Source organism: Gavia stellata, chromosome 11 (genome assembly GCF_030936135.1).
Source record: "Gavia stellata isolate bGavSte3 chromosome 11, bGavSte3.hap2, whole genome shotgun sequence".
Taxonomy (NCBI): Eukaryota; Metazoa; Chordata; class Aves; order Gaviiformes; family Gaviidae; genus Gavia; species Gavia stellata.
Genome location: NC_082604.1, coordinates 3,446,490 through 3,474,106, shown reverse-complemented (window position 1 = coordinate 3,474,106; position 27,617 = coordinate 3,446,490). Strand labels below are relative to the sequence as shown.

The 27,617-nt window shown below is 40.0% G+C and overlaps 1 protein-coding gene across 2 annotated transcripts in view; it reads left to right on the top strand.

Annotated features, from left to right (window-relative positions):
- Positions 1–23,084, top strand: part of STAG1 (STAG1 cohesin complex component) — a 155,478-nt gene extending 132,394 nt beyond the window's left edge. The window contains exons 23-33 of one of the 2 annotated variants that reach the window (XM_009813630.2): positions 763–937; positions 3,168–3,307; positions 5,355–5,456; positions 7,017–7,165; positions 8,236–8,364; positions 12,740–12,945; positions 16,758–16,929; positions 19,625–19,735; positions 20,678–20,792; positions 22,537–22,617; positions 22,713–23,084. In XM_009813630.2, the coding sequence (XP_009811932.1) occupies positions 763–937; positions 3,168–3,307; positions 5,355–5,456; positions 7,017–7,165; positions 8,236–8,364; positions 12,740–12,945; positions 16,758–16,929; positions 19,625–19,735; positions 20,678–20,792; positions 22,537–22,617; positions 22,713–22,736 (1,404 nt within the window). In that variant the 3' untranslated portion in view covers positions 22,737–23,084. The remainder of the gene's footprint in view (positions 1–762; positions 938–3,167; positions 3,308–5,354; positions 5,457–7,016; positions 7,166–8,235; positions 8,365–12,739; positions 12,946–16,757; positions 16,930–19,624; positions 19,736–20,677; positions 20,793–22,536; positions 22,618–22,712) is intronic. The other variant, XM_009813638.2, reaches the window with a different exon arrangement.
- The last annotated feature ends 4,533 nt before the right edge of the window (positions 23,085–27,617 follow it).

Genomic DNA, 27,617 nt, shown 5'->3' with positions numbered 1-27,617 from the left:
TCTGAAAGGTGCTCAGGTGTTGAAGGTAATGCAAAGGAATACAGCTGGCTATGAAGACTCCGACATAAGCCATTGGGAAAAATAGTGTTATTCTCATGCATAAGAGTATGCAGATAAGCCCTTGAAAGAAATAAAGTTAGTAATAGCTGCCTTTCTCTGTTCTCAGGTAACGAGAGTATAATATTAACGAGCATAAATCATTGAAAATTTTGCCCTGGTCGGCTTTTATCTAGATTTGAAAGCTGTGCAGAGTTACTTGATTCTTTCTGCAGAGAATTGTTGATGAAATTCTGCAATAATTTCTTCGCTTACAGCTGCTTCTCTGTATTTTTGGGATCTGACAGTGACTCAGCTTGAATTTTCCCTCATTATGTTGTTCGTTTTTTTGCTTGTTTAACTTTTCGAACTGTTTCTCAAAAGAGGTGTTTTTTCTTTACTACAAATTTTGCTACAGTCCTTGGATCAGAGGTAGATTTAGAGTTCTTTTCATAGAGAAGAAATGGAAGTTTAATATGGATCATCCTGGACATGGAAGAGGTAGTAAACACAGTTCCTTACATAGGAATCAAAGGCATAACGTTTTAAAGTTAGGGGATACACTTATGAACACTTTTCACAGCACACAAACAACTACAACTGAGTACAGTTAAAGATGGACATTTAATAATAGCAGGGGATATCTGGAAATTAGATAAATGGTATTTTATTTTTTACTTACTTGACTTACGCTTCTTGCTGCATTAATTCTTCTTTGCCTTTCAGGCTTTCATGCTGCTCTGTGATCTCTTGATGATTTTTAGTCATCAACTGATGACTGGAGGTCGAGAAGGTCTTCAGCCTTTGGTGTTCAATCCAGATTCAGGCCTCCAGTCAGAACTTCTCAGTTTTGTGATGGACCATGTCTTTATTGACCAAGATGATGAAAACCAGAGCATGGGTATGTTTAGCTTTCCTGTTTTCTACTTAGCTTTTTTTTGATAACAGACACAAACAGAAGAAGAGAATAGAATTTTCAGATCAGTTTGCTCAGATGTTTTCGGAATTATTCTTTCTTTATTTTTGGGGAGATGTGAATATGAAATACTCAATATTTAGTACGACTTGTGTTAAAGAAGAATAAGTATTTATAAAGTTCACTTTATTAAAAAAAAAATGTTTTCAGAAGACATGGAAGTGGCCTGTAACTACATGCTATGAATCTGGACAAAATTATTCTTCCTTTTACTGGTCTATATTTTTCTTAATATTTATTTCCAAAACAGTACAGTCTTAGTTCAGCAGCAGACTTCATTTAATATGGCTTCAAGGGAAGAAGTACGATGGAACAGTACATAGAAGAGAAGTACTTTAGAGTTACTAAATAGAGCTATAGGATCCTGAAGGCAAACCTTACCAGCAAAGCTCTAGGCAAAGAAGGCCTTAAGAAACTCTGATGTTACTAAATAAACACCCCTTTTTCTCCTCCTCCCAAATAATCGAACCCCATCTCTACCTCCTCACAAGGATAACCTGAGATCTTTGACTTTCAGTCAGAGAGAGGCAGATTTGTCATTTAAGTCTGGTTTTAAATAACTTGGTGCTGGTGGTGTGTGTTATAAATGCCTAAATGCAAGTACAGAGGTACCCAATTTCTGAATCCTAAATAGCTTTGGACAAGAGATGGATTCCCAAATAGTCAAACTGTGTGCAAGAGCTGCGGAGTGCATACTGTAGTGCTCTTTTTGGCACACTTTCTGAATTTCTGCTGTACTTAGTTACTTGTACGATAGCATGACACATAGGTGCTATTTTAGATCTTTTAAGACAACAATGTATAGAACTAAGGTCTCAGAAAATGTATTTTTGCTCTGAAGGTGCTTTCAGTTTTCTAGCTCCCTAGTGCCTCAGTAGCTGACATTTTTGTTGAGCATCTCTTTAAGGATTCCTGGGAAGAATACATTTTGAAGCACACCTTCACCAGAAATCTGTGTGCAGTTAATCACACTTTGTGAGTTCAATGTTCAGAATAATACATTAAGGATAGATTTTTAGGAGGACAGTGTCTAATTTTTTTTTGCTCTTTAGCAAAATTGCTGTTCTTTAACATCCCATGATTGGACTGGGAAGACAGCAAAAAGATGGATGAAGATCTTTGTATGTAATCTCCATTCTCTAATGCTGCTCTGACTCCATGAAGTCAGTCTGACCATTTATAATTTTTGATATTCAGAACACATCATAATGACAAAACGAAATTAAGAAAAGGGTGGGGAAGGGGAGTGTGCTAACGGGCTTCAATTCTGTGGGTTGAAGCATCTCAGGATTAAAACGTGCATGCATAGTCACAGTCAACTCCACTGCTCGTAAGAGATTTCCTGTGATCAAATAGGTGACGTAAGTACTGTGGCTCTCCAGAGACTCTAGTAAGAGTGCAGCTAGAGAGTCTCAGTGCCACTATGTCCCTCCTCCCCCTGCCACAGCTCTGTACTACTTCAAACTGGTTGGAAGATTCCCTCCAAGAATAAGCTCTTCTAAATACCACAGAATATTTACTTTTATCACAACTGTTATAGCTGATTTCATTTTCTTATATAAATTATGGAATATGCTTTTATTATATGATATTATATTTAACATTTTCTTATTCACAGAGTGGAGTCTTACATGAAGACTAAATACTTATGACACTGTCATTCAATGTTAATGTTTCTTACAACTGAATTTTACTTCCTGTGGTTATTGATGCTTTAGAGTCATTGATTTAATATCTGAAAATCCAAGGCATGCAGTAGAAGTATTGCTGATTCTTTTCCTTATGTGAAATATTTATAGCTTAGTCATGTTAAAGAAGCATCTCCAAATGTCCTGTGTTTCAGAAGTTAAGCAAAAAGCATTCAACATGTCTTTGCTGTGGCCTTTCACAGGGTAAAGAAAATAAGTGATTCAGTTCCATGTGGATTATGTTCAGTACCCACTCAGGACTACAGATAGCATCCTTGGCCCATGGTGTGTCATGTTCCTGAACTTCCCTGAATGTCCTAACATAGGCAGGACTCAAGAATTATCACCTTTCATTTTAGCTTCTCCTGCAACAATCCTTGCTTCATTTTAAAGAACTACCCTTTGATAATGTTGCTTTAGAACATAGCGGTTACTTATAAACATTTTACTGTTGTTGATGCTTTCAGAGGGAGATGAAGAAGATGAAGCTAACAAAATAGAAGCTTTACATAAGAGAAGAAACCTTTTGGCTGCCTTTAGCAAGCTGATAATTTATGACATTGTGGACATGCATGCAGCAGCAGATATCTTCAAACACTATATGAAGGTACAGCTCTGCGTATTCTCTTCCTAACTGAACATAGACTGTAGTGTCAGGGCGCCCCTTCCTCTCCCTTCCAGTGCATTTTAGTAGTTAAAGGCTGAACACTTTTGAAAGCTTTTCCAGCCTTATGTGACATTTTTGTAATAGTTCTTCCCTTCTAAATTATACCTGCCGCTGAGAAGCAGTAAGCTCTGAACTTTCTGTCCTCTGTAGCAGGAGTGCCTCATTAAAGGCAGCACCAAAAGTTGGTCCTACAAGGTGCTGAGTATTTCCAGAGAGGCTCCTCTCTACAGAGAATTTCTTATCCTGCTCCTCAAATTAATTCCTAGAATCCACAATAACAGTTATCTCTTCAATGCCATATTGCACTGGGAGTCTCCCCATCTTGGTGTTTGCCATAAGGAAGCAGGGTTTTTTGTGATAAAAGATTGTTTTAAACAGGAATGCAGTGAAAAAATATCTCTATATAGTACTGCTGTAAGCGGGTATGCATTAACTGAATGTCTTACCAACTTTACTGCTTCCATACAGTATTCAGGTCCAATGAAATTCAGAAAGACCTGCTGCTCAGCTATCACTGCACCCTGTACTTGCGAGTTTACCTTGCCAGTAAGCAGGCACATTAGCAGTCCTGACACTGCCAAGCAACACAAAGCCTCTCAGATTATATTAAATTGCCGAATATACCTCACCTCTCTGTAAGGGATTAGTCATCACAAAGATGGCAATCAAGGAGGTAAAACTGGAGAGGGGCGCAGGTCCTTTACTACAGACAGTGTTTGAGATGTTGATGTGAAATAGAAAGGATTTAACTTTAAATCCTCCTTCTCCTGTTCATTAGGAGCACGCAGTAGAATAAAATCCCCAGTGCACACTCTAGCCATCACAGAACCACAGAATGAATCACAGAATGAGAGGGGTTGGAAGGGACCTCTGGAGATCATCCAATCCAACCCCCCTGCCAGAGCAGGGTCACCTAGAGCAGGTTGTACAGGAATGCGTCCAGGAGAGTTTGGAATATCTCCAGAGAAGGAGCCTCCGCAACCTCTCTGGGCAGCTTGTTCCAGTGCTCTGCCACCGTCAAAGGAAAGAAGTTCCTCCTCATGTTTAGATGGAACTTCAGCCAGGTCACTGCTCATGTTAGTCTTGCTTAGGGATTTTTTTTCCAGAGCAGGAGTTTCAAACTGAAGCTGTCACAATCCAGGCTAGTTAGTCCTACCTGCTGCTCTAGGTTGGTCTTCTCCTCTCCCCACACCCCTCCTTCTTTTGAAACTGGGGGAGAGTGAGAGAAATTGAATTTAAATTAGAATACAAACTAGAAGGATCTCTGTACCAAAGAAGGCAGGAGCAATATTGTAGAGGGAATGAAAATAAGTGGTTGCAAATGCAGAAATATTAATGAGGCTGTAACAATACTGTTTGGAAAATTTTTTTTTTATATTCTCAGCCTGGAAGTTTTAATGATTATACAGGGTTTTCTACCCAAATGGTCACTACCATAGGCTGTGGTTTTCAGCAACCATTCTAACGTAAAGAAAATCGGCACCTCATGCTGACTAATTCCTTACTCAGCTTTCTGGCTTCAGTGAATTCCTTTCTCGGCCATCTAACTCGCCTTGCATTGTATATGGAGCTTCACACCTGTGTGCTAGTGCCTGTTCACACCTACTTGTTGAAGGCTGTGTTGGTTCAATGTAATGTTGTTTCTCAGAATTTGCAGCCAGGGGTCACTTTCATCAAATATTTAGTTTGGGGTAGCAAATACCCTTTTGTTTGTTTTTCAGTATATTGGTTACAAAAGATAATAACAAATACAGAAGTTCCTTACCTCATCACTGGGTGCAGGCTACCAATCAGTTTAAATTTTGATATTGAAACATTGCCTCCCACTCACACAAAAAATCTGGATTTGAGACTAGTTTTTTTGGCAACTGCTGCCTTTTCAAAACAAGAATTACAAGTAATCTTTCTATCAGGAGAACTGTAAGAAATTGTGTAAGAGGTTCAATTTAAAGATTTAAAGAGGGTTTTTTTCCCCATTTTTTCCTAGTACTACAATGATTATGGAGATATCATTAAGGAAACCCTGAGCAAAACAAGGCAAATTGATAAAATCCAGTGTGCAAAGACACTCATTCTCAGTTTGCAACAGGTAAGAATATTGATTTTTGTTAGAAATGCCTCACTGCAAAAAATACCAGACAGGATTTTCTCTGGTGTACTTTACAATGAAGCAAAAATACTATACTTCTGTTACGAGATTATCTTGCTCCTCAATTCAGGCTGTCACCATTCATTTGTCTCGGTAATCTTTGTCTCCTTAAGCCCACACTGGCAAAGTTGTGGTCAGATTAAAATGGAAGAAACGGAGAGAAGAGCCTTGAAGGCAGTTTGGTCCAAGCTGATTCATAGCATTTGTTTACTGGTACCTAATGAACAAGAAGAATTAGGATGACTTTTTCTTCTTATAATTCGCTGGAAGTAATGCATCTTCTTTATATTTTGTCTAAATACTGATTGATTTTTTTCCAAACTTCAAGCTAATTAGTTTAAGTCTTCCAATATTGTTAAACATGGGGTTTTTTCCCTGAAAAATTTGCTTTACATCAGCCATAAATTATTGGCTTCATGATGAAATCCATCCTTGTTCTGCCAACAGCACGAAGTGTGTGCTTCACTAAATACCATTTAGGCCCTTGAAGTACCAGCTATATCCATTACACAGAGAAATTACTTCTAGAAGTTAGATGTTTTCAAATCAGCTGGGCCTCCCAAAATTCATTCCAGAGTACTAAGGGATTTCCTGTAGCAACCTGGAAGCTGAGAGATAGCTGTGAAAACTTGAGAAAAACAGATGTACTTCCAGAAGAATCGGCGAGTGTCAAAGTAGCTCCTGTCTTTAAAACTTGGGGAGAGCAAGAAGCCAGGTGCCATAGATCAGTCAGCCTAATATCATTTCACGAAAAAAACGTAATTAGACAAGCTATTTGCAAGTGCCTAAGTGATAGGTAACAGCCAGTATGAATTTGTCAAGGAGAAATCATGTCAAATTAAGCTGCTTTCATTAATTATATGGTAACAGAGCTTGTGGATATCAGAGAAACAGTAGGTTTAATGCAACTTGATTTAATATTGTCACTGACACTGTCTCCCTTGATATTCTCATTAGGAAGTTAGGAAAATGTGGTCTAAATGGCAATACCAGGGGAAGATATAGAACTGATTGGAAAACTACTGAGTAGTTCATTATTGTACTGGAAGGGCATTATCAAGCAGGCTTTGAAGGCATTTACCCAGTAATGCAGTTCATTAAGTCTTGAATGATGGAATAGTAATTTTGCTTCCTAAATTCAAAGAAGATGCTCATCTGGTGGGTGGTGTAGGTATTTTAGAAGACAGCCTAAGAATGCAGAACCATCTTGATGAGTTGGGAGAATAGCAGATGCAATTCAATGAAGGTAAGTGCAAAATTCTGTTTAAGAGTTACTGTCCACACAAGTACAAGACGGGGGGCGGTTGGCAAACGGCAGTTACACAGAAGAAAGTCTGGGAACTGAAGTGGATTATAAGTTGAATATAAGAGAACTCTGTTACATCTCTGTGAAAAAAGTCATTGTAATGTCTGCTCTTAGCCATAACCAGTTATGAACACAAGTCTTTCTCAAGAAAAGTGTTTTCTAGCTCACAGATTTTAATTGAATTCTTTCTCTAGCTGTTTAATGAGCTCGTTCAGGAGCAAGGTCCCAATTTGGACAGGACATCTGCCCATGTTAGTGGAATTAAGGAACTGGCCCGTCGGTTTGCCCTCACTTTTGGCTTGGATCAGATCAAGACAAGAGAGGCTGTGGCCACACTACACAAGTGAGTGGTGGTAAATAAACTAGATTTTTATATTATTTCAGATTAAAACTTTTGCTCAGCATACCTTTTGTAAAAGTGTGTAATCTTAACAGGTCCTGGAATAATGATATATTTTTTCTAGTTTATGTAGAAATATAGTGGGGGGTGTACATGTATGTATGTAAGAAAGGAAGAAAAACTAGCTGCTACCTAATTGTTTGTTGGAACTTACTGGAATGGCCATGTTTATCTATCTCAGGTAAAGCCACTAATGTCATACATATTTGTGTGGACTGTATCTAACAACTGTAAATAGTTCTTTGTACCACACCGCTATGGATTCTGTAGGCACCAAGGGCTTTTATAAAAAGATATTCCAAAAATATTTTGGAAACCTTTATTTTTTTAAAGTAGATTGAAGCTTTTTATGTAACTGCTGCATAGGAAAGTATAGAAAGGTGCCGCTAAATTTAAATTATGACTTTCGCGCCCCATAAAAAGGTTAAAATATTAAAGTTTGCTATCTCAGAGACTAAGTCATTAAGACTAAGATTAGCAAAGCATGATCAAAATGCTACCAGACACAGGCATGCATGCACCCTTATTGGATAATGTGAAAGTAAATTGTTTTCTTCAGTCTCAAATGATAAAGCAGAGGTAAGGCAGAGATGCATGTATCAATGTACTGGTAAGTAACGTCTCTTCTCGGGCTCTTGATGCAAAAGTTGTATCTTGTTATATCTTACATATTACTCTTATTGTAAGCTTCTGCCTCATGTAGAACTAAGAAAGAGCCAATTGGCTATTCCTGCTAAGGCAGTGGCTTTCAGCACCTGCCAATTTTCTTGTGGTAAGTTCCTTCTTACCATGTGACTGGCAGTATGTTGTCTTTGAGATTGAATCCTCACACATCGAGAGGGAACGTTTGATTCTCCGTTGCCCAAAAGCAGCTGTTTGCTAGTAATGAAACAAAAAAAAAGTTACGATGACATATAAATATATGAAGAATTTCATCACAGTTCAGATTTTGGGCAACTTTTTTTATTATTTTGTTACAAATGTCTGAAAATTTTAATATTTCTTGACTGTAGAGATGGCATAGAGTTTGCCTTCAAATACCAGAATCAAAAAGGACAAGACTATCCACCTCCTAACCTTGCTTTCCTTGAAGTGCTTAGTGAATTTTCTTCTAAACTCTTGCGACAGGACAAAAAGACTGTGTAAGTACTGCTCCGTTTTCTTCTGTGGGTTTTGCTGGGCTCTGTTAATCACTGTAATGTGTTTAAGCTCTCTGCTTTGAGGGTTTCACAATCTGACGGGGGCTATAGGAAATCCCAGTGAGACATTTCACATACATAGTTATTCATCGGTTTACATTTTAAAGTAATAAAAATAAATGAGAAAAGGAGAATCAGATCCACTGATGAGGTGAGCTTGAGACCTCACAAAACAATGTTCCTTAAAATTTCCCATGGGACACTGAAAATAAAAAACAATCTTTTTTTCTGGCTAGAAGAAAAAAGAAATTAAATGCTGGCAGTGCAGGAAATTTACAGGCCTGTAAACACTGCAGTAACATCTGTTTCTGTTAGATATTTACATAAAATGTAAACATATATTAGTTCTTTATTTTAATATATTGCATTAAACTGGGAAATAAAGGTTTGTCAAGGCTTCTGTTACTGGCACAACAGGACAGAGAAAGAAGGCTGAGAGGGGGTTGCTGTTGTTGGTTAGGACAGAGCAGGGTGGTAGAGACCTGACAGGCTAGAACAAGCAGCCTGAATTTGATATGGTGGGTAATTACTGCAGATGAAATACTGGAAATTAAGTAAATCAGAGGTATTGTTGATAAGATCTGAATAAAGAGCAAGAAACACTGTTTTATGAGCAACATTTGAGCAGACTGTCAAGAGGGGCTGTGGATATCAACAGAATTGGCAAAGAGAAAACTGCGTTATTAAGGGCAAGTTCATAGTAAAGACATGTTGTCGGCATCACTGCGGAGATAACACTCTACATTTCTAAGACGTTATGTGGCAAGTACCCAGGATTTGGCCACAGCGCAGAAGTAGTAAGGGAAAAAGGAAGAGGACTCCAGCCAAAAATCAGCCGAGCACTACGTGCCCAGTGTAGAACTGAATTCTTTGAATAACTTCATGACCATTTAAAAAATGCAATTGCCAGGTCTTCTGATTTATGGTTATAGACAAATTTCCAGTCAATTTTCTGACCACAATGAGTGTAAGTCATACATATCTACTATAACTACCTCAACTGACTCTTTCTGACAAACTTTTCTGTAGTTTTTCTGTGAAGGCATTTGTTTTAAAGGACTTCTCTATTAGGGTTAAAAATTACGAATATTATAGCTTTATCTGTATTATAAGAAGTGCATCTTGATTAACTTTGTATAATTTTTAACATATACACACTTGAACCAATTTAATTTTATTGTATCAATAATTTGTCAATTCAGCAGACGCAGTAGAAGAAATAGTTAAACGAGCTCGAGAATTGGATGATCCAGTTAAGCTAGCTTGGCACTCAATTTTTGAAACTGTTTTTGTTATATCCTTGAAATCTTGTCAACCTCTGTCCTATTCTTCAGGACGGGACTTAAGGATAAGACTGTCTTCCTAGCTGAACCGTAGATTCTCCTGCATCTGTTGGTTTAAGTGCCATTAGCCTGATTCCTATTTAATTTAGTGAAGCTTATCCTTCCTGTACAGTCATCATCCCTTCCACAAGTTTCTCCAGTGTCTAAAATTTAAAGTTACATCATTCGGTGCAGTTTATGTGACAGTTTAATTTGACCTGATCCTTTGCATAAAATTCAGTACTTCAGGAGATCTTGTTCTTTTGCCTTCTGTGTTGCCATTTAAAATTTTTTCTCAAAGGTTCTCTCACTTACTGGTGCCCACATACAAAACCACTGGCTTCTTTCGCGGGACTGTAAAGATTGCTATGGTGGAATCCATTTCTCTTGATTTTATCTATCTTTATTGTAGTCATCTGTATCTGAGCTATTTACTTTAGCTGAATTTGAAGATCAGTGAGAAGAAATAGGTCCTTTAGGGCATGATTTATCCGATCTGTGCTAAATCACTGCTTTAAGATGAGTTCAGACATGTCCTAGATTCCATTGGCTGCGGTGATGATGAAAAGAGTCAAGATGACTTGCTTATATGTAAAGATTTCTTTTGGAGATACCTGCGTTCCTCCCCTTCAGAGATCTGTCGTGTTTGCACCCGTCAGGCAATGGCTGCGTTGCCCATAGTGCTTCACTGACACTCCATACTCAGCTATACTCCGGATAGTTGATTTGCCCTTCTCTGTGGCATGACTCCTCCAATCCACGGGGCCTCTCCCCCTCCCTCCAAAGGGGTTGCCTGTCAACAGGAAGGTACATGACCACCATCTGGTGGAGAAGTCCTGCGTGTGGGATCAGTTACCTCCCGCCCTGGCTTGATCTCCTCCTGCCAAGTGACTGTCCCTGAACTCAGCAATGGGCTCTTAGTCTGGAGGCAAAAGTGCTGAAGAATAACCCTGAAAGTCTCAGAGCATATAGCTGCCTGTCTCCCAGAAGTCCTCCAGCTTGGCTTCCCAACCCAAAAAATGAATTATCTATTCCATGTATCTGCGTCTGTCATCTGCCCTTGGCACAAAATACCAGTCCTGTCACAGTTCAGCAAACACTGCTTTTTTGCGGGGCTCCTACTTCCTTTCTGGTTTACTGCTGGTTTTTTGATTTGGGGGGAGAAGTTTCTAGTTTGGGAATGAGGTAGCAACATTGGTTTAATTTAGTTTTATTATCCTGTTTGTTTATTTGTTGTCTTGTTTTATGAGTAACCTCCAGAATTAGTGATAGCCATTTATGGATTTACTCAAATCTATGGATTTAATACAAAAATTAATGTGCCAGGCTCTTATACTTAGCAAAAAAAGATTTATACTAACGCAGTTACAAACACACAGGCAGATATAGGCAGGGAAATGCAGAGGAATTCATCTAAGACAGTATAGAAGTGAATTGCCCTGTGGAGGCATTTATTTCCATTTATTTCTCTCAAATAGAGACTGTTAGCTTAGACTAGACGACTGACTATTGGGTGTCTGCAGTCAGGTGAGACGGAGCCTCAGTGCGGTGGTCGTACTTCTAGAAATTCAGAGTTTCTGTCCTCGTTGAAGCTGGTAAGAACTGCCAGTATGAAGCTCCTCTAAAATGCTGAGCAAAAGTTGTTGCAAGTTGGCATCTAATCAGTAAAGAACCCCACGTGGTGTAGTTTTTCCTTCTTCACAATTTGGGCATAACCTCTGCGCTCTAGTTTTACAAATACAAATTGGATGCAGGAAAAGTTCTTACTTTCCCAAGACTATTCCGCAGATAAATTCTCAAAAGTCATGAAGCACTCAAGTGTTGTACTGTTTGGTATTGTTAAAAGAGAGAGAATAAAGCAAGAATTTCCCATTCAGGGCAAGGTTTGGATGTTACTCAGTATACACATGAAAAGGGGAAGGAAAAAGCAGTCACAATATTGAATAAAACAGTAGACAGAAAAACTGCTGTTTCTTGAGCAAAGTCATTCTATTCACTGAATCAAAACAAAATCCCATTAAAAATTAGGTGTGATTGTTACCCAGGCATATACAGTGTGGCCCCTTGTCCGATTCTGATACCTAGATCGAGTAAGAAGTTTGAGCCTGCCATGAGCTAACAGAGTAAAAGAGAGACTGAGAGTTCATTTCCATGCAGAATTTGTGGGTTTGGCTCCCACTGATGATGACCTGGCAGTGTGTTATTAAATGAAATCATGATCGAAGGGTGCACCCTAATGTATTTGCAGGAAGGGTGGAGGTAATGTTGAAGAACCCTGAGGTCTCTTGCCTAAATCCTGACTGCTTGCTTCTACAGCTTGAAATTCATTAGAATCACTTTTATGTGGATTTGCATATTCATTTTAAGGACTACTTCTAATACCATAATTCAATAATCAATGGAAAAAGAAAACAACTCAAATGCTCTCCAGACCATATACAGGAGGGGGGCTGTTTGGTTCCTCCCTTAAGTTAACAAGTGTACATTGGACTTCTCCGTGGCAGTGGAACAGATCTTCAATTTTTTTTATTGAAAAGTAACTGCATGCATTTGAGGAAACCATTTTTCTTGTTCCAAGATGCAAAAGGATATCCTACATCCCCACAACAGCAATTCTAACTCAGTCTGTTGACACAGGAGCAGTATACAGAAGTGGCTTCCTCACTATGCAAAATAGAAAAGGAATTCAAGTAGAGTGTGCTGGGAATGATCGCAGACAAATGTTGGGAGGAAGATGTTGGGGAGAGAACATTTTGTATTGTTTATCTGAGAGTAACCTGTGCATGGTTAACTATGTTACTTTGTTTTGAGGGAATGACATGTATTCTTACTCAGTCAGAGATACAATGCCCTATCAGCATATGTTATTAAATTAAAATAAGGAAACACCGTGCGGGATTTGTGTTAAGCTCTCAACAATATGAAGAGGGATGGCAGATTGACTAAAGAGGAAACAAATGTGCTGTGCCTCCATACTCATTGTCTTTTATTTTCAGTCACTCCTACTTAGAGAAGTTTCTGACAGAACAGATGATGGAAAGAAGAGAAGATGTATGGCTTCCACTCATTTCCTATAGAAACTCACTAGTTACGGGTGGCGAAGATGATAGAATGTCTGTTAACAGTGGCAGCAGCAGCAGCAAAGCCTCGTCAGTGAGGAATAAGAAAGGACGACCACCGCTCCACAAAAAGAGAGTAGAAGGTTGGTATGGTTTTAGGTTGCCTGGTAGAGGTATTTCTCATCTTGTACATATATTACAGCCTTCCTTCTTAGAAGTCCTTACAGTTTATCAATTAATGCTGAAATATATGATATATCCTGTATGTAGTAAAAGCAAGACATCTGTTCTGCAAATTCCTATCAAGCTTGAACATGTCTTTATGAGAAATACCATCGCAAGTCCCTGTTCTTCTCTGTCTTCACTGAAATTTGCAGATTCAGAACTGTTAAAAGCTGTTACTGAAGTTGGAAACAGGAGGTGTTTGTGGAGTTATCTGCTCTACACCTCTCTCAGGCATGGACTTCTGGTTTTCTGCCTGTGCTTCAGTCTGGAGCAGTTGTTAATTAACAGGGTATTAGAGCAAACCCAAGGCAGAAATTCTGATACAGATCTATATTTTTGCAGGACCAATGGAGAACACTAAAAAGACATCTTTTTTTATTTAAAATGGCACTGATATCCAGTGTCTGTGTTTACTCTTTCTGTGACTTCAGGCATGTTCATCAGGAATTTGGCTATGATAGCCAATTTCTTGCAAGATTGCATCTGTTCTTGGTTAACCTGTATGATGTAGTTTGTATTTTTGTGAATATAAATTTACTGTTTCACTACAGAGTAGGTGTAAGTGGGATCTTTAAACTTCAGAGATTTTTCCAAGGTCAGTATCTATGATAGTAACTCCTCAGTGAGGAATCTAATGCCAGTTTGCCTGAATATACAGCAATTTCCCAAAATACTCTTCAAAAGTTTGTCCATATGCACTTCTGCAGTCAGTTCCATTCTCCACTATAGCTTATGTTGAGCAGTACGTGTGCCAAGTTTCTTACAGCCAACCTAGAGTTTAGGTGGATAAAATACTGCTTCCTTTCTTCAGACACTGTTTTGCTTCCTTCAGGATGCCATGATTTTCATAGAATTCAACTGCTGAGGTTTTTTTTCTTTCCTCTTGTTACTATTTTCATTCTACTTTATTGTGTTCTACCAATATCCTTTTTTTTTCCTGGGACATGTAGTAACGTCTTTGCTTCCCTATCAGGCAAGTCTCAGTCTTACGATGTAGTCTTTATGGCATTGTTTGCCTCATGCTTTTTCGTGTCCTCCTCTTTCAGTGGTCAATAGAAGAGAGAATTGACTTGCAGCACTTCCTGTTTGAATATTCCCTTTCTTTGCCAGCTGTGGTCCTGAATTTTCCACAAACGTCACTCACTTAAAAACAATGTAGGCCAAATACATGGTTAGTCTGGTATTAGTTCAGTTCCTGAAAGATCTGAACATACAGCAGTTTCCACCGGGAGATCATCTAGCTGCAATACAGACTATGCCAAGGCTGACTATGGGTCTGACAGGATTCTGACATCTACAGAGGGTGTGAGCGTCTGTGACATTCTACCAACACTGGGTCATCAGAAGACACCCAGAATTTATCTTGCCTTAGGCAGAGTGGTGTAATGTCACTGTTCACTACAGTAACCCCAAATTCCCCCATTAGTAATCTGTGGCCAGAAAAAGGACTGATGAACACTGCCTCTCTTGGGGTGCTCTTGTCGGTGAGGTATGGGCGTGTCCTTTGGACACTACAGATACGGCTCTGGGTCACAGTACAATGTGCAAGGACAACACATTTTGAAAAACACTGGTTAGGAAGTGATTCCACTCTCCCTTCTTCAGTGTGAAACCTAACAGACCTTAAACTCATAGATGACTACGTAGACCTTCATCACTCATGAAAGCTTTGCTATACGACCTCAGCATATAGGTCCAGGAAGGATGTATAGCTCATCGTTGTTTGGTTTCGCCCACAGCAGCCTAACTGTCTTTTCCTTGATAGATGCCTTTGTTGTAGACTTTGACCGCCTGGTAGGTGATAGAACTGAAAAGTTACCAGCAAGCGCTCTCTAATAGCAGCAACACAAGCTCTATGGCCTTTCCTTACATCGAAGGATATGCAATGCAAGCACCAAAAGTCTTGGTTTAGACATGTAATCATACAGGACATTTGATATCATATGTTAAAAAAACCCCACAACAATATAAGCAGTTGGAAGGAGACCACATATTTAATTTTTGGATGCTTCTTGATGTGCAGTAGGCATTACTGACTGCGTTATGCCCTAGAGTACACTTCCTTTTGAATCTTGGAAAAAGGAAAGCCAAGAAAACCCGGAGCCAGGTTGTCTGTATTTTTCACAGGAAGACATAGATTTCTGTCTTACTTTGTATGTGCCACTAATGTGCTCATGAAATAATCAGAGATTTAATCCTCAGAAATAACCACTTACTGTTCACTCATCTGTGTAACTTGAGCTATGAAGAGCCAGCCTTAACAAACAGCTGGTGGCCTACAAATTAACTGATGGTCTGTATGTACACAGGTCTTTGTGGGTTTCTCATCTTTACATATTTCTATAACTCCTCCAAAAGTCCTAGCTTTAATCTTAATCTGGCAGCAGTTACAAAGTGGACCTCTCTTTAAATCCTGCTAAGATTTTTTTTTTTCTTTAAATTCCACTCTGAAGGAACTAAAACAAGGGCAGGGTCACTGCAGAAACTATCCTTGCATCAAAGAACCGTAATTAGTCCCCTATGGTTCCTTTCCACCTAAATTCAGTGTATACTGGGTTCAGCAGACTGCCTGGGTTGAAGAACATTCCCTGTTGCTACTGAAAGTAAATCTGTTCTGTGGCATTTCTTCATAATGCCTTAAGGAAATCAAACATAAATAGGATTTTTAAAAAAAAAAATCTCAAACGTTATAAAGGTTCAAAGATAAATTCAAGAATAAATAGGCAACTTTTTAGACAACATTTATGCCCAAAGGGTAATAAAAGGTGTAGGAAAAATGAAAAGATCCCCATCTAATTTCTCATCACACATTTCTTCCCGTTAGTAAATCTGTGATCTTGTCTTCTCTCTTGTCATCTCCCCTGTCTTTCACTGGCTCCAGCAACTTACATTTTTTTTCTACATGTCCCTTGCCTACGCACTTGTCTGCTCTGTCACATTCTCAAGTCCCCCCTCTTCCTTCCTCTCTGGTTTGCTCCCTTCCACAATATGAGCGCAGCATCCCACTTACACCTTCAGTCCCCTTCCCATCTCCAGGCCTCCCATCCACTCCAGATATGCTCTCCGAAATCACTATTTAAAGTTCACACCAGCCAGACCACTCCTCTTATTTAAAATGCCCCCTCTGTACTCCACTGAAATGGCTCTTACTGAGGTTCAGTTTCTAAAGATCTTTGCCGACCCGATTTGGGGTTTTATCTTCTACCCTCATCTTAGTGTTTAACTGTGTCTTGGTTGCTGTATGCGTATGAGATTAACAGTCTTGTATTTTAGATTGTAAACTCAGTAACTGGGATAATCTTTGTTATATCTGTGCAAGACACGCGACAATTTAGGTAGTGCTGCAGTACAATATTTGTTTACAACAGGGATTTTTGTTTGTTACATATTACTACTTTAAATTGTTGTTATTGCTGGGAATAGCTGGTAGTAATCCTTCCTTAAGAGAACAGAAAATCAGAGCTGAAAATTTTATCAACTTGAGTATTTATCCAGTTGATTTCTTAAAGGCACACTTGTTTTAAAAGACACTAGAGTGTTGAAAATCAAATTTGGAGAAGGTGCTGCAACTAAAATTAGCTGTATCGAAGTGTGTCAGTGGATGGAAGGCTCTCGTTACTAATGTCTAAGGTATTCGTGCCGTGAGCTGGCTGAACGAATCCTGAAGGCAGTAATGCTGCTCTGCATATTATCAGAACTGTGTCAGTAATTTTAAACGGTCTTTTTCTAGATGAGAGTCTAGAAGGCTCATGGCTGAACAGGAACGAAAACATACATACTCCAGGGACACTGCAAGCACCACAGCTCACCTCAACTGTCTTGAGAGAGAACACTAGACAAATGGGAGAGCAGATCCAGGAGCACGAGTCGGAGCAGGGATCTGAACAAGATTTTTTACACAAGTAAGTGTTGGAATTTCAGCATCAAATACAGTGAGCCAGGCAAAGGAGTTGCATATTATTTACACAGATAGTCTTCGTCTGTGGCTCCATACGTGCAGTGTTTATTTGCAAAAACAACTGGAAATGTCTTGGCTGTAGCTCAGCAATACTTCGATTATTTTCAGTTCCCAGGAAAAATATGTTGTAATGAAATCATGGTAGAAATTCCTTATGTTAAAATTATCTCATATCATAACCATGCAATTATGGTTAAATCTTCCTAGTGCTTGTGCCCCCAGGCTGGACTGAACCGTTTCTCTAAAAGACCTGTTAGATGTTCTCTTTTCTTTCCCTCTGCCCTTTGTCATAGTACAGTCAAGGTTCTCCAGGCATCCTGACTGATTTTTTGTAAATTAACTCTTCAATCCAATTCTAGTAATTCCTGTTTCTGGGGTAATTGCCTGCAGGCAATTTTATTTTGCCCTAAATTATATATACTTTTTGTCACTCAAGTCCCATTTTATCACCTCCATTTAGAGGGGAAAAAATGTTGGTTATTATCTGTCAGTAGTTTTTTTAATAGAGAAGTCTTAGAATTCTTCAGAGAACACTATTATGTGCTATTTTGATTAATTTGAAGATACAGAATAACAGTATCTGTTTTGGAGACTATTTTTATAAGTTTTATAGCCAAATGTACCGATCTATCTGTATAAAAAAGTTGTATTACGCTGGCCAGATGAATCAGGTTTCTACCAACGTAGTATAGTATAAAATAGCCCGATTGTACCTCTTGGTTTTCCTCCAGCTTTTGTCCACGTCCCCCAGCTTCCCAGTTCTTCCTGAACGTGCACTCACCCTGCTCGATCCTAAATTTTACTGCTTCATCCTGCATTTATTCCTAGTATTTTCTAAATAGAAATAATTAATAATAGTCGTTTTGCCTGGGAAAGTAAAATGTTGTCCAGTCTCAAATGACAAGGGTATATGCATACCCCCATGTTATACATATAAGCTATTAAAGTTTGCCAATTTGTGACCATATCTTCTCAAAAAATCTGAGCAACTTCTAAAGAAATGTACTCTTTTGAAAGCATAACCTGTTCTTCTCCCTTGCTTGTGTGTGTAACACGCACAGGCATCAGCGGTGCAACAGATTAAACCTTGATATGATACACTAATGAGCGCCCACCAAAAGAGATACAAATACCTATTAATTTTTGGAGCACATAATATTTGGCATTTCCATAAACGAGTTCAGCCAGCTTTCTTTCCCCGTATTAACCATGTAACATCACCGTAAGACAGTGTGGGAGAGGGCGCAGGCTGGCCAGGCGGGTCCGCGCTGCAGGCTGGGATACGAGCGGTCCCGCGCAGAGGCCTAACACGGGCACAAGTGCTCCCAGGCGGTGCTGTCGGGAAGGAAGGAGGATTTGCCTCCCAATCTCCTGCCTCCCTAGATGTTGCTGTAACTTCTAGATTATAAGGAAGATGATGTGGCTCTCAATTTCTCCTTAAAATTTTTCTGCTCTGCAGTAAAAACAAAACAAACAAAATGGCTGAAGCAGAACTTTCTTTCTGACCCTCTCTGATCTCACCTTTCACTAAGCTAAATCTCCCTCTGCGAACATTTAATTAATTATGGGAAGTGGGACAGCTTCCAGTCACTGCGTTTTACTCCCGAGCCTGATGAGCAGGCACTGCCTTACGCTGTGGGAGAACCTTCCCCTTTTCTGGGGGGCGAAGTTGAACCAGGCTCTTCACCCTGGGCTTGAACCTCTGTTTCTCCTATCTCAGATGAATGCTGTGAGCAGAGAACTGTTGAGCAAAGGCAGATTGCATCGCTCTCCTCTCTCTTACTTTCAAAGAGTGGGATTCCACATACAAGTTCACAGTGTGAGCGTTCCTTTCAGCCTGGAGTTAGCTACCACACGCATTTCCTGCAGGTCAGCTTAGGAGAGCTAAAACATAAAATAAACACAGAGCAGTCAGTTGCTGAACTAATGGGGTTAATCATGTCCGGAAGAATATTTTGTTCTAGGTTGTTTTCACGTGGGTTATCCCAGTTTCTTATGTCAGTCTTATTAGGGTACAAGACTGCATAATAAAAGAAAAACTGGTGTTGCTCTTGAAGAGCTGCACTTAGTTTACTACTATTTCCTTGTGCTGCAATACACAAATCGTATCAAACGCATTGCTGTCTACTACTGGATTTAGGTGGTACTAAAAGTACAGCCTGTAGGGTATTTACAAGTGGATAAGTTACCGGACGCTTAAGTTGATTGGGGTATATATTTAAAAGCAATTTGTTTTTCATGTTGTGTGACATTTTTGTTTTAAAATGCGTGTCAGTTATTAATTTGGATCTATTATTGCTCGTATTTTGCCTGATCTGAGACAGTTAAGTAGGATTTAACAAAATGAATTTTAGAAGTGCTCCCACTTCAGGTGCATGTCACACTAATGGATGAGTAATGTTAGCATTTTCTGTGGCTGTTTTTATTACAATTAATGGATTTTTTTTTTGTGCACATACAGTGAGAGGAGACAAGCTGTGGAAGGGAATCCAGAAGACGTGTACAATGATGGATGTAATTTAAATATCTTAATCTGAAGCATGGCCAGACACAAAACTCAAGGAGATAGATTTTTGTCTATAATAGCGAACTCAAAATTGTCAGTGTTCTCAGTCATAATGTTGCTTTATGTTTGTTAGTCCTCAGATGCAGATATCTTGGTTGGGCCAACAGAAGCTAGAAGATTTAAATCGAAAGGACAGGACAGGAATGAACTACATGAAAGGGAGAACTGGTGTAAGGCATGCAGTGTAAGTGCATCTTCATCTCCACATCAGAACCATTTTAGATGACAATGCCGCATTTTGAGTGTTACCTTTTCTGGGTTGTTGCTAGTAATTTCTGTGACATTTTAACGCTTGTTAATGAAGGCAGAGTTACAGCTTTGTAATGCTGGAATGGACACGGGCCACGTGGCCCTGTAGCCCAGCGTTCTGCCTCTAACTGTGGCCATAAGCAGGTGCCTGGTGAACAGAGCAGACAGACGTGGCACAATTCCCGGTTACCCTCTCCCAGCCTTCAACTGTTTCCGTTTCAGGGGGTTGTCATGATTTGTCTGTTAAGTAATTCCCTGTGAACTCTTCCAAGTTGTTGTCCAGTCTTCCCGTGAACCAGTTTATGCTTCTTTCATTCACATCATCTTTTGCCAAGGCGTCCCACTGAGCAGCTAACGGAGGGAACACACGCAGGTGAATGCTGAAGTGTTCTGTTGTGCAAGGTGCTACACACTCTGGTGCCGATTCATCCGAGTCTTTCAGCACATCTTTTAGGATGGGGGCCAGAGCCTCTAGCGAGACCAAGTCCTTACAGTGCTAGAAACTGGTCTTGGATTCACTGCTGGATTCCCAGGGATTCACCAGTGATCCTGGCAAACAGTGTAACTCCCTTTTGGAAAAGGACAAGCAAACACAGTGAGGTTGTTGCCCTTTTGTCGTTAGGGATAAATTTAATTACTGTTTATAGTGATATTACACGGGACTTCCTGCTTTAGCCTCTGCAAGTGCTAAGTTTGTTTTTACGTAAGATTGTCGTCCACTGAATATTACAGAAAGCATGCTGGCTTTATTCTCAGCATGAGGTTTTATGTGAAGGCATTAAGGGATAGGATTTGTGCATTCTTTTTAATGACGAAGATCATGGTTGGGAAATTCAAATGCCTGGAAATGACTTTTTCTTTCTCTTTATTTAATCAGACGAGGTCTAATGGAAGATGACGCTGAGCCCATCTTTGAAGATGTAATGATGTCCTCACGAGGTCAGCTAGAGGATATGAACGAAGAATTTGAGGACACAATGGTCATTGATCTGGTCAGTAAATCTTATTAATAGCAAGTTTAAAATGGATGAAAGATAATTTAAAAGAAATTTTGGAAGCACAAACAAAAACTTTGAGCCCGATTTCCTGTTGTCTGAACATTAAAGAGTGGAAATGATCCGAATACTCCCTAGAACCTACAACTACCGACTCGGGCCCAATTAATTTTTTTCATAGAAACACAAGGACCGTTCCTTAGCACTCTTTCTCTCTAATATTCTGGACTGGGGCAGTAGCAAGTGCCTGAAGCACCATCATGCACCCGAGATTTGTCAACCTGTGGGAATCGGGTTATGATTTATAGCATATCAGGCATATCTGCGTGGCACTCTTAGGTGAGCGCTAAAGACGTAGCTGAGCTGACTTACCATGCAGTCAGCCAGGGGCAGAAGGAGCACTGGCGGGGGATAGAGGCGAGACCAGCTCACCCCATCTGATTGAGTATTACAGGAAGCTGCCTGCTCGGCCGCAGGAAGTACAAATAGACTCTCTAAAATCCAGTAACAATGTTTGATTCCGGTTGTTATTTGGCATTATGAAGAGTTTGGAAACAGGCTCATCTAAAGGTATTTTAGGTGTTGTTGCCTTCCCTATGCCATTGTCACGGCCATCACTAACTCTTTTGCTGCCACAGCTCTTTATGCAGCTGTGCTGTGGACAAACGAGTTGTTTCTCTTTTTCTGTTTCCTGGTTTGTTTGATTTCTGGGGGTGGATAGGGGATCCTTAATCAAGGTCTGGTTAGTTTACAGCCATACGCAGAGGTGTGCTGGCACAGCAGAAGGCAGAGCAGGCAGCGGTGGGTGGGTGTGAGGTGATACCTTACGCTGGAATTGCTCCCACACAGGTTGTATGATCAGATGGCAGCCTCAGGTCCTTTATGGCAAAGTACTGGCTACAGGCAGGATTTCCTTGGTGGAGGTTATAACCTTAGCAGCCTCTCTGTTCGGAATGAATGCTTTCCTTGTAAAATGGGAAAAAGGATCAGTTCGCATTATACACTTCACCGTGCTTTCCTACTTCTCCGTTCATATCCAAATGGTAAGGCTTAGGTTATCTTAGGTCTGGGCTATAATATCTTGGAAAGAAAATTTAGACAGTAATTCAGTTGCTGCTGCTGAATAATGAGGTTATTACTAGCATTCAAATGATTATAAGGGAAGTAAAAAATTTTTTTACCAGTAAAAAAATCTCTTTTACTGGTAATCCAAGGCAAGGAAATGAAGGAATTGATCAAGCCGGTAAAGCTCACATTTACTCTTATGTTCCTAGGGAAGGACAACACAAAGGGTTTAACCCTCAGAAATACTATGACACCTCAAGTACCTTTTTTCCTAAATCTGTTTTTTGACCATGTCAGAGCTGAAGATTCACCATAAACTTAAAAGCATAAAGACGGTTAGAAGACAGTTTTTATGCCGTCTGGCCTACAATCCTAATACAAGAAAATCGTTAAGCCAGCAAGAGCCTTAAGCAAGTCCTTAGCTATAAGCACAGACTTAAAATTACTTTAGAATCCATCAGCTTTTACCCCATCCCTTAAATAAAAGGTGAATTTAAGAAGTGCTCTCTTATGTCAGGGCCTACGTTTGTATCAGAGCTTTTATGAAAATACATGCAAAGCTGCTTGGTAGAGGAAGAGGTAACAGTGTTAGCACCCGTTAGCTGTAGAGCCACGCGACTCCTGTATACCCAGGCAACTGCTGGGTTGTTCTAAAATGGCTGACTCCTCTTTTTAGCCGCCTTCAAGAAACCGGCGAGAGCGGGCTGAACTGAGGCCAGACTTCTTTGACTCCGCAGCTATCATTGAGGATGATTCAGTAAGGCTTTTCTAGTATTGTTTGCTGTTTATCTGAGGTTCTTTTTGATTAGCTTTACACCTAATTGATTACTGTCTTTTAAATCATTCTTCTAGGGATTTGGAATGCCTATGTTCTGAAGTCTGGTGAAGACATTTTACAAATTTGGAACTCTATTGTTTAGAGCTAGAGGCCTATATACTGTGATAGCTTGTATGAAAACCACATTTTTGATGTGATACAGTTTGATTTTTAACCAAATGATTGAGGTCAATCCCTTTTCGTAGTGACAGAAAGAAGAGGAACTTCTTAATGACACAAAGGAATGTTGGCCAATCCAGTCACCTCAGAAGGGCTGACCTAAAAAATCATTTGTATCCCTGTTCTTGACTGTCCTAATACAGTTGGTTTTTTTTTCTGGATGAGGAGGAAGTTTTAAATTGTTAAGACAGCTGTCGAAATAAACACTGTTCTACATATGTTTTCTGAAAACATTGAGTGAAAACAGAACTTTTTAACTTTATTTTTCTGCTGTACAATTTAAAACAGTTTTAACATTTGCCTTTTTATGTTTTAAAAGCTAGCCATTTTTATTAAACCTATGCCTATCAGCCATTGACTAGCAATGATGCTATAAGCAGGTCATTCTGGCTACAGAAAAGTGTTTTTGAACACACTGGATTTGATTAACATTATGGTACGCTTATATCCTCTCATAGGCATTGAGAAGAACACTCTTATAGAAGAGGTTAGAATTCTAATGACGTGCATCTCTGCCAAAAAATTTCAGATTCTGATATGATAAACCCAGATTTTATACTCTTGAGAAGATTTATTTTTATTTATAATGGGACATAAAGTAAGAGATGTCCATGAAGCCACTTTTCCAACAGATGCTGTGTAACATTCATTTTATATAGCACATGGGGACACAAAAACAGTAAATTTTCTATTGGTACTTGCTCTGTGCATTTTTAGCAACTTATACCAGCAAATAAAGTATTCTCAGTAAAACACACAAATGGTTCTCAAGTAATCACTTTGCTGTTTTTACTACCTACTTCAAGCCCTGCCAACCCAAGGTACATAAACAGCAACTTTCCTATTAAAAAAAAAAAAAATTCAAGGGTGGGGGAAAGGAATCACTTTAGCATACTAAAAGCAATTTTAACTGTACCATTAAAAGAAAGAAGTCTACTTTCCATGCCGTAAATACCCTTTTGCGCTATTTTTGTAAATTAATTTTGCCAGTTAGAAGTACTGTATGTGCTGCATAGAAATTTGTGCTTAGATGGTGAAGTTCTTAAGCTTACAATGGAATACAGCTACATTTTCAGTGTTAACTGTGCATATTAAGAGTAATTCTTTGGAAAAAAAACCATGATTTTTCAAAAAAGTTAAAAACATCAAAAAAAAAACAAAAAACCCCAAACATTCTCAGCTAATTCATTGTAATAAGAGATTTTTCAATGTCTTCAATAATTTGGAATTTCATTACGCTTCGATTTTATGACTCTGCCTAGTAGCTGCTACTTAGTTAAAACTGGCCCGATACCGGAGGTGCTGGCCATCCACAACTTGCACTGACTCTAGTATCTCTAAGAATCAGCCCCAAAATGTTAATCTTCCTTTCTGTATTCTAATAAATATTAGCATTTGAGATACAAAGCAGATTGACCCACTTGGAGCACAGCAGTTTTTAGAGGTGCTTTTTTTAGCAACTGCAAAATAATCATGGAGCTTTTTTCTGTTACGAGCTTACTGAAAAACAAAACGACATTAATGCCCAGCGCTTGCTTGCTGGGAGGGAAAAGAAATCTTAAAAACAAACCAGCGTTTCACTCAGCTGAGGCTTGTTTCTTACAACATGTGCAGTTCTCAGACACGGTTGCCAAAAATGTTTGACTAGGTAATTCAGCCATTCCTCAGATGTCGGTTGGGTAATGTGTAAAACCCGAGAAGTAGCTGGAACTTTATAAAATGATGTTACCTCCCTTCCTCTTCTGTCCACCCCAAAAGTAATAGGGGTGGGCAGGAATGGCTGCATTAAATTGTCATCACAATAATTCTGTGAGCATAGTAGCATAATAAATGCTGCCTGGTTTGAGTCATGGTCTCAGACGAACCTTGTGCTTCACAGTCCTCTGTGTGGAAAACTGATTCCTAATTTAACATTGTAGAATACTGTATAACAAACATTTATTATCACGGTACCTGCAATGGGTTTCCAGTTCAGTTTGCAGTCAATAGGTTTTTTGTATTATGAGTGTTTCCTTGATTGGTTTTGCTAGTAATTCTGTAAATTGTACATTTACAATATGAGGTTTTTTTTCCTTTTGTACAATTTAAAACTGATGCTTCACCTTTCATTTAATAAACTATTCAAAATCATGAGTATGATGAGCACCCTCTTCACTATAACTTTCTTTTAAATGCTCGTTTGGACCATCACATCTTGTCATCCCATTTCTTAGTAGCCAAAGGAAGTACCGAGAGGTAGTTCTTCCGTAATCCGGGCTTCGCAACCAGATTCCATACGGCTACAGTACCCATTCAGCTTCAGAGCAAAGGAAAACCCTGTCTGGTCTATTATTTTTTTTTCTTTTCCCTTCCACTGTGGTGTGGTTTTGGTTGATCTGGGGGGTTTTATTGTGAGATTGCTGTAAATCCAGTAAGTCATCACACAGGTTGGGAGAGCTGCATTGTTAAAACTCATAATGGTTTGAACTGTCACAAATTTTGAGAAAAAAATTCACTCTCCTGCCCTGTACGGCTGAAGTGAACTGGACCACGTGGGAAGAAATGGAAGTGGTAAAGGCTTGGAAGGTCTAACAACCAGCTGGGCTAAATGAAGTTTTACAGATTCCTGAAACGAAATGTCCTCTTGTTATTCCCGTGTCTCGGAGAGAAAGGTGCTATTTTTGTCCAACCCATGAATGATTTCATCTCTGTAGCGCTAAAGAAAACTGACTTACTTATCATCTGGCCCACTGCTTAAAGAAAAATCATCCGAGTCAGAAAAAGAAGTAACACACTGCAGCAGGTGAGGAACAGGGATAGGATTCAAGGTCCGAACTGCACTCTAGGACTACTCGTGAGACGCAGCCCGAACGCTGAATCTCCAACTGCTTGTAAGTTATGCTTGACTCCTGCTGCACTGTGGAACACAGTAAGTAACCTGTCGTGCTTCTAAGTTCAAGGGCTGCTCTCTGTTGAAAGGATTTTATATCTGTTGTTTCTGCAGGTGACCAGATTCAAGAGAACTTTGAGTCATGTGGCCAGAGCAGCTTTCCAGTGTGTTTCCAAAGCGTTGTGCTGGTAGAGCAACTGACTGCTTGGAAATCAAGAGGATATAAAAGCCAAATTCTTGCGCTGGCAAGGGACAGGAGAAGATGAAGTCTACAGAACTAATGAGGTTAGGAAACAATTAAGAAAGGTGGTACTTCTTTCTTTGTGACAATGACGATTGGGTTTCTCATCTAGTGTCTCCTCCTGACTCTGGGCAGGCTGAAGAAACTATGTGCATATCGCTTCACTTAACACAGCTTTTGCCCCTAAACTTGGGACAGCCACCAGCTGCTCTTTCAGCTACTAATGACCTTTGAAAAATCCTCTTGGTCCTTACAAACTCTGACTACACCTTTTCTCACAATTCACTAAAGAACTCCCTTCACAGCAATGCCCCCCAACATAACAACATCTCAGTGTACCTTCCCTTGTTGTTGCAGCCAGCTCTGTTCCCTGGGGCAGCACGTACAGGCATCTGCTCAGAGAGCGTGTTTCTGCTGAGATACAACCAGGTACATTCACGCAGCTAGCTTAAACATGTTTGCAGCCAGGACGGACAGTGTATCTGTAACCAGAATGCACCGCCCCTAGCTATTACAAAAACCTGTGGAGCTGGGATTCATACTTCAAATGCTCCTTCTGTACTCTGTTTTCAGATGATTTTTAGTTGTTGCCTTTTCCCCCCCCCAGGTACAGGCTCCAAGCTCCATGGCTGTACTCACTAGGGCACCGGCTGCACCCACCTGGGAAGAGACAGTACCTGTGAAGTTACCACCTTCTCTTTCTTCCACTCCAGGCATGTGCTTGGGGAGCGAACAGAAGCAGCTGCGGTGTACAGGTAGGGTAGTTCTCTGTCTTACAATGTAGTGCCACTCATTACTGAGGTTACTTACAACAGACGGGTCATTACAGGACTTCACGTGCTCGGCAGCTGTTTGCAGTAGTGCTAAACATGACTGTGGCCGTTACTCACTACCTTCTGGGGCTGTAGTTAAAATGCTGCTTCTAAGGAGCGGAGTGAGCACAGGGCCCAGAGCTGACCTGTAGTAACATCTACTGCAGTGGATCCTTGCAAGTCTGGCAAATAATCACAGACAAAATTAGGCTGGAAGGGGCCTCTGGAGGTCTCTGTTTCAACCCTCTGCTGAGGGAGAAAAGCCCCTGACGCTCAGGGAGAATTTTTATGTCCCACCAGAATTGCTCTTTTTCCAGTTCGGGCGCATTGTCTCTTTTCCTTCAAGAGGAGGCTGGCTCCATCTTCTCTATCCCACCTGCGCCCACAGCTTGGAGGTCACTGATACCAACCTGAGTGTTGCTGCAGCCAGCACATGGAAGTTGCAACTCAGGATAGTCTAGCAGGGGAATGGAACAGAACAGGTTAGTCCGAGATCGGCAAAGCCTGGATTCGGGTGCACTGAAATCCAAGCCTGGGATTTTTCTCTCTGCGAGTCTGTGGTGCAGGGTGGCGAGTCAGACTCTAAAGGTGGACCCAGGGCCAGACTTGAACTCCACAGGGCTCTGACTTCTCAGCAGTGAGAGGCTGCTGCAGCTCTGCCTGCCTGAGCCACCTTCAGGGCCTATGGAATGGAGGAGCCAAAGGAGCGTCTGACCTTGAGCAGTTAGTAACAGCTCGCCTGCAGCAGGCGTTGCAGGTTGTGTTGATTATTAACCTACTAAAAAGGGTTTATAGAGACAAACTGATAAAACCCCAAATTAAATGAGAGATGTGCTAT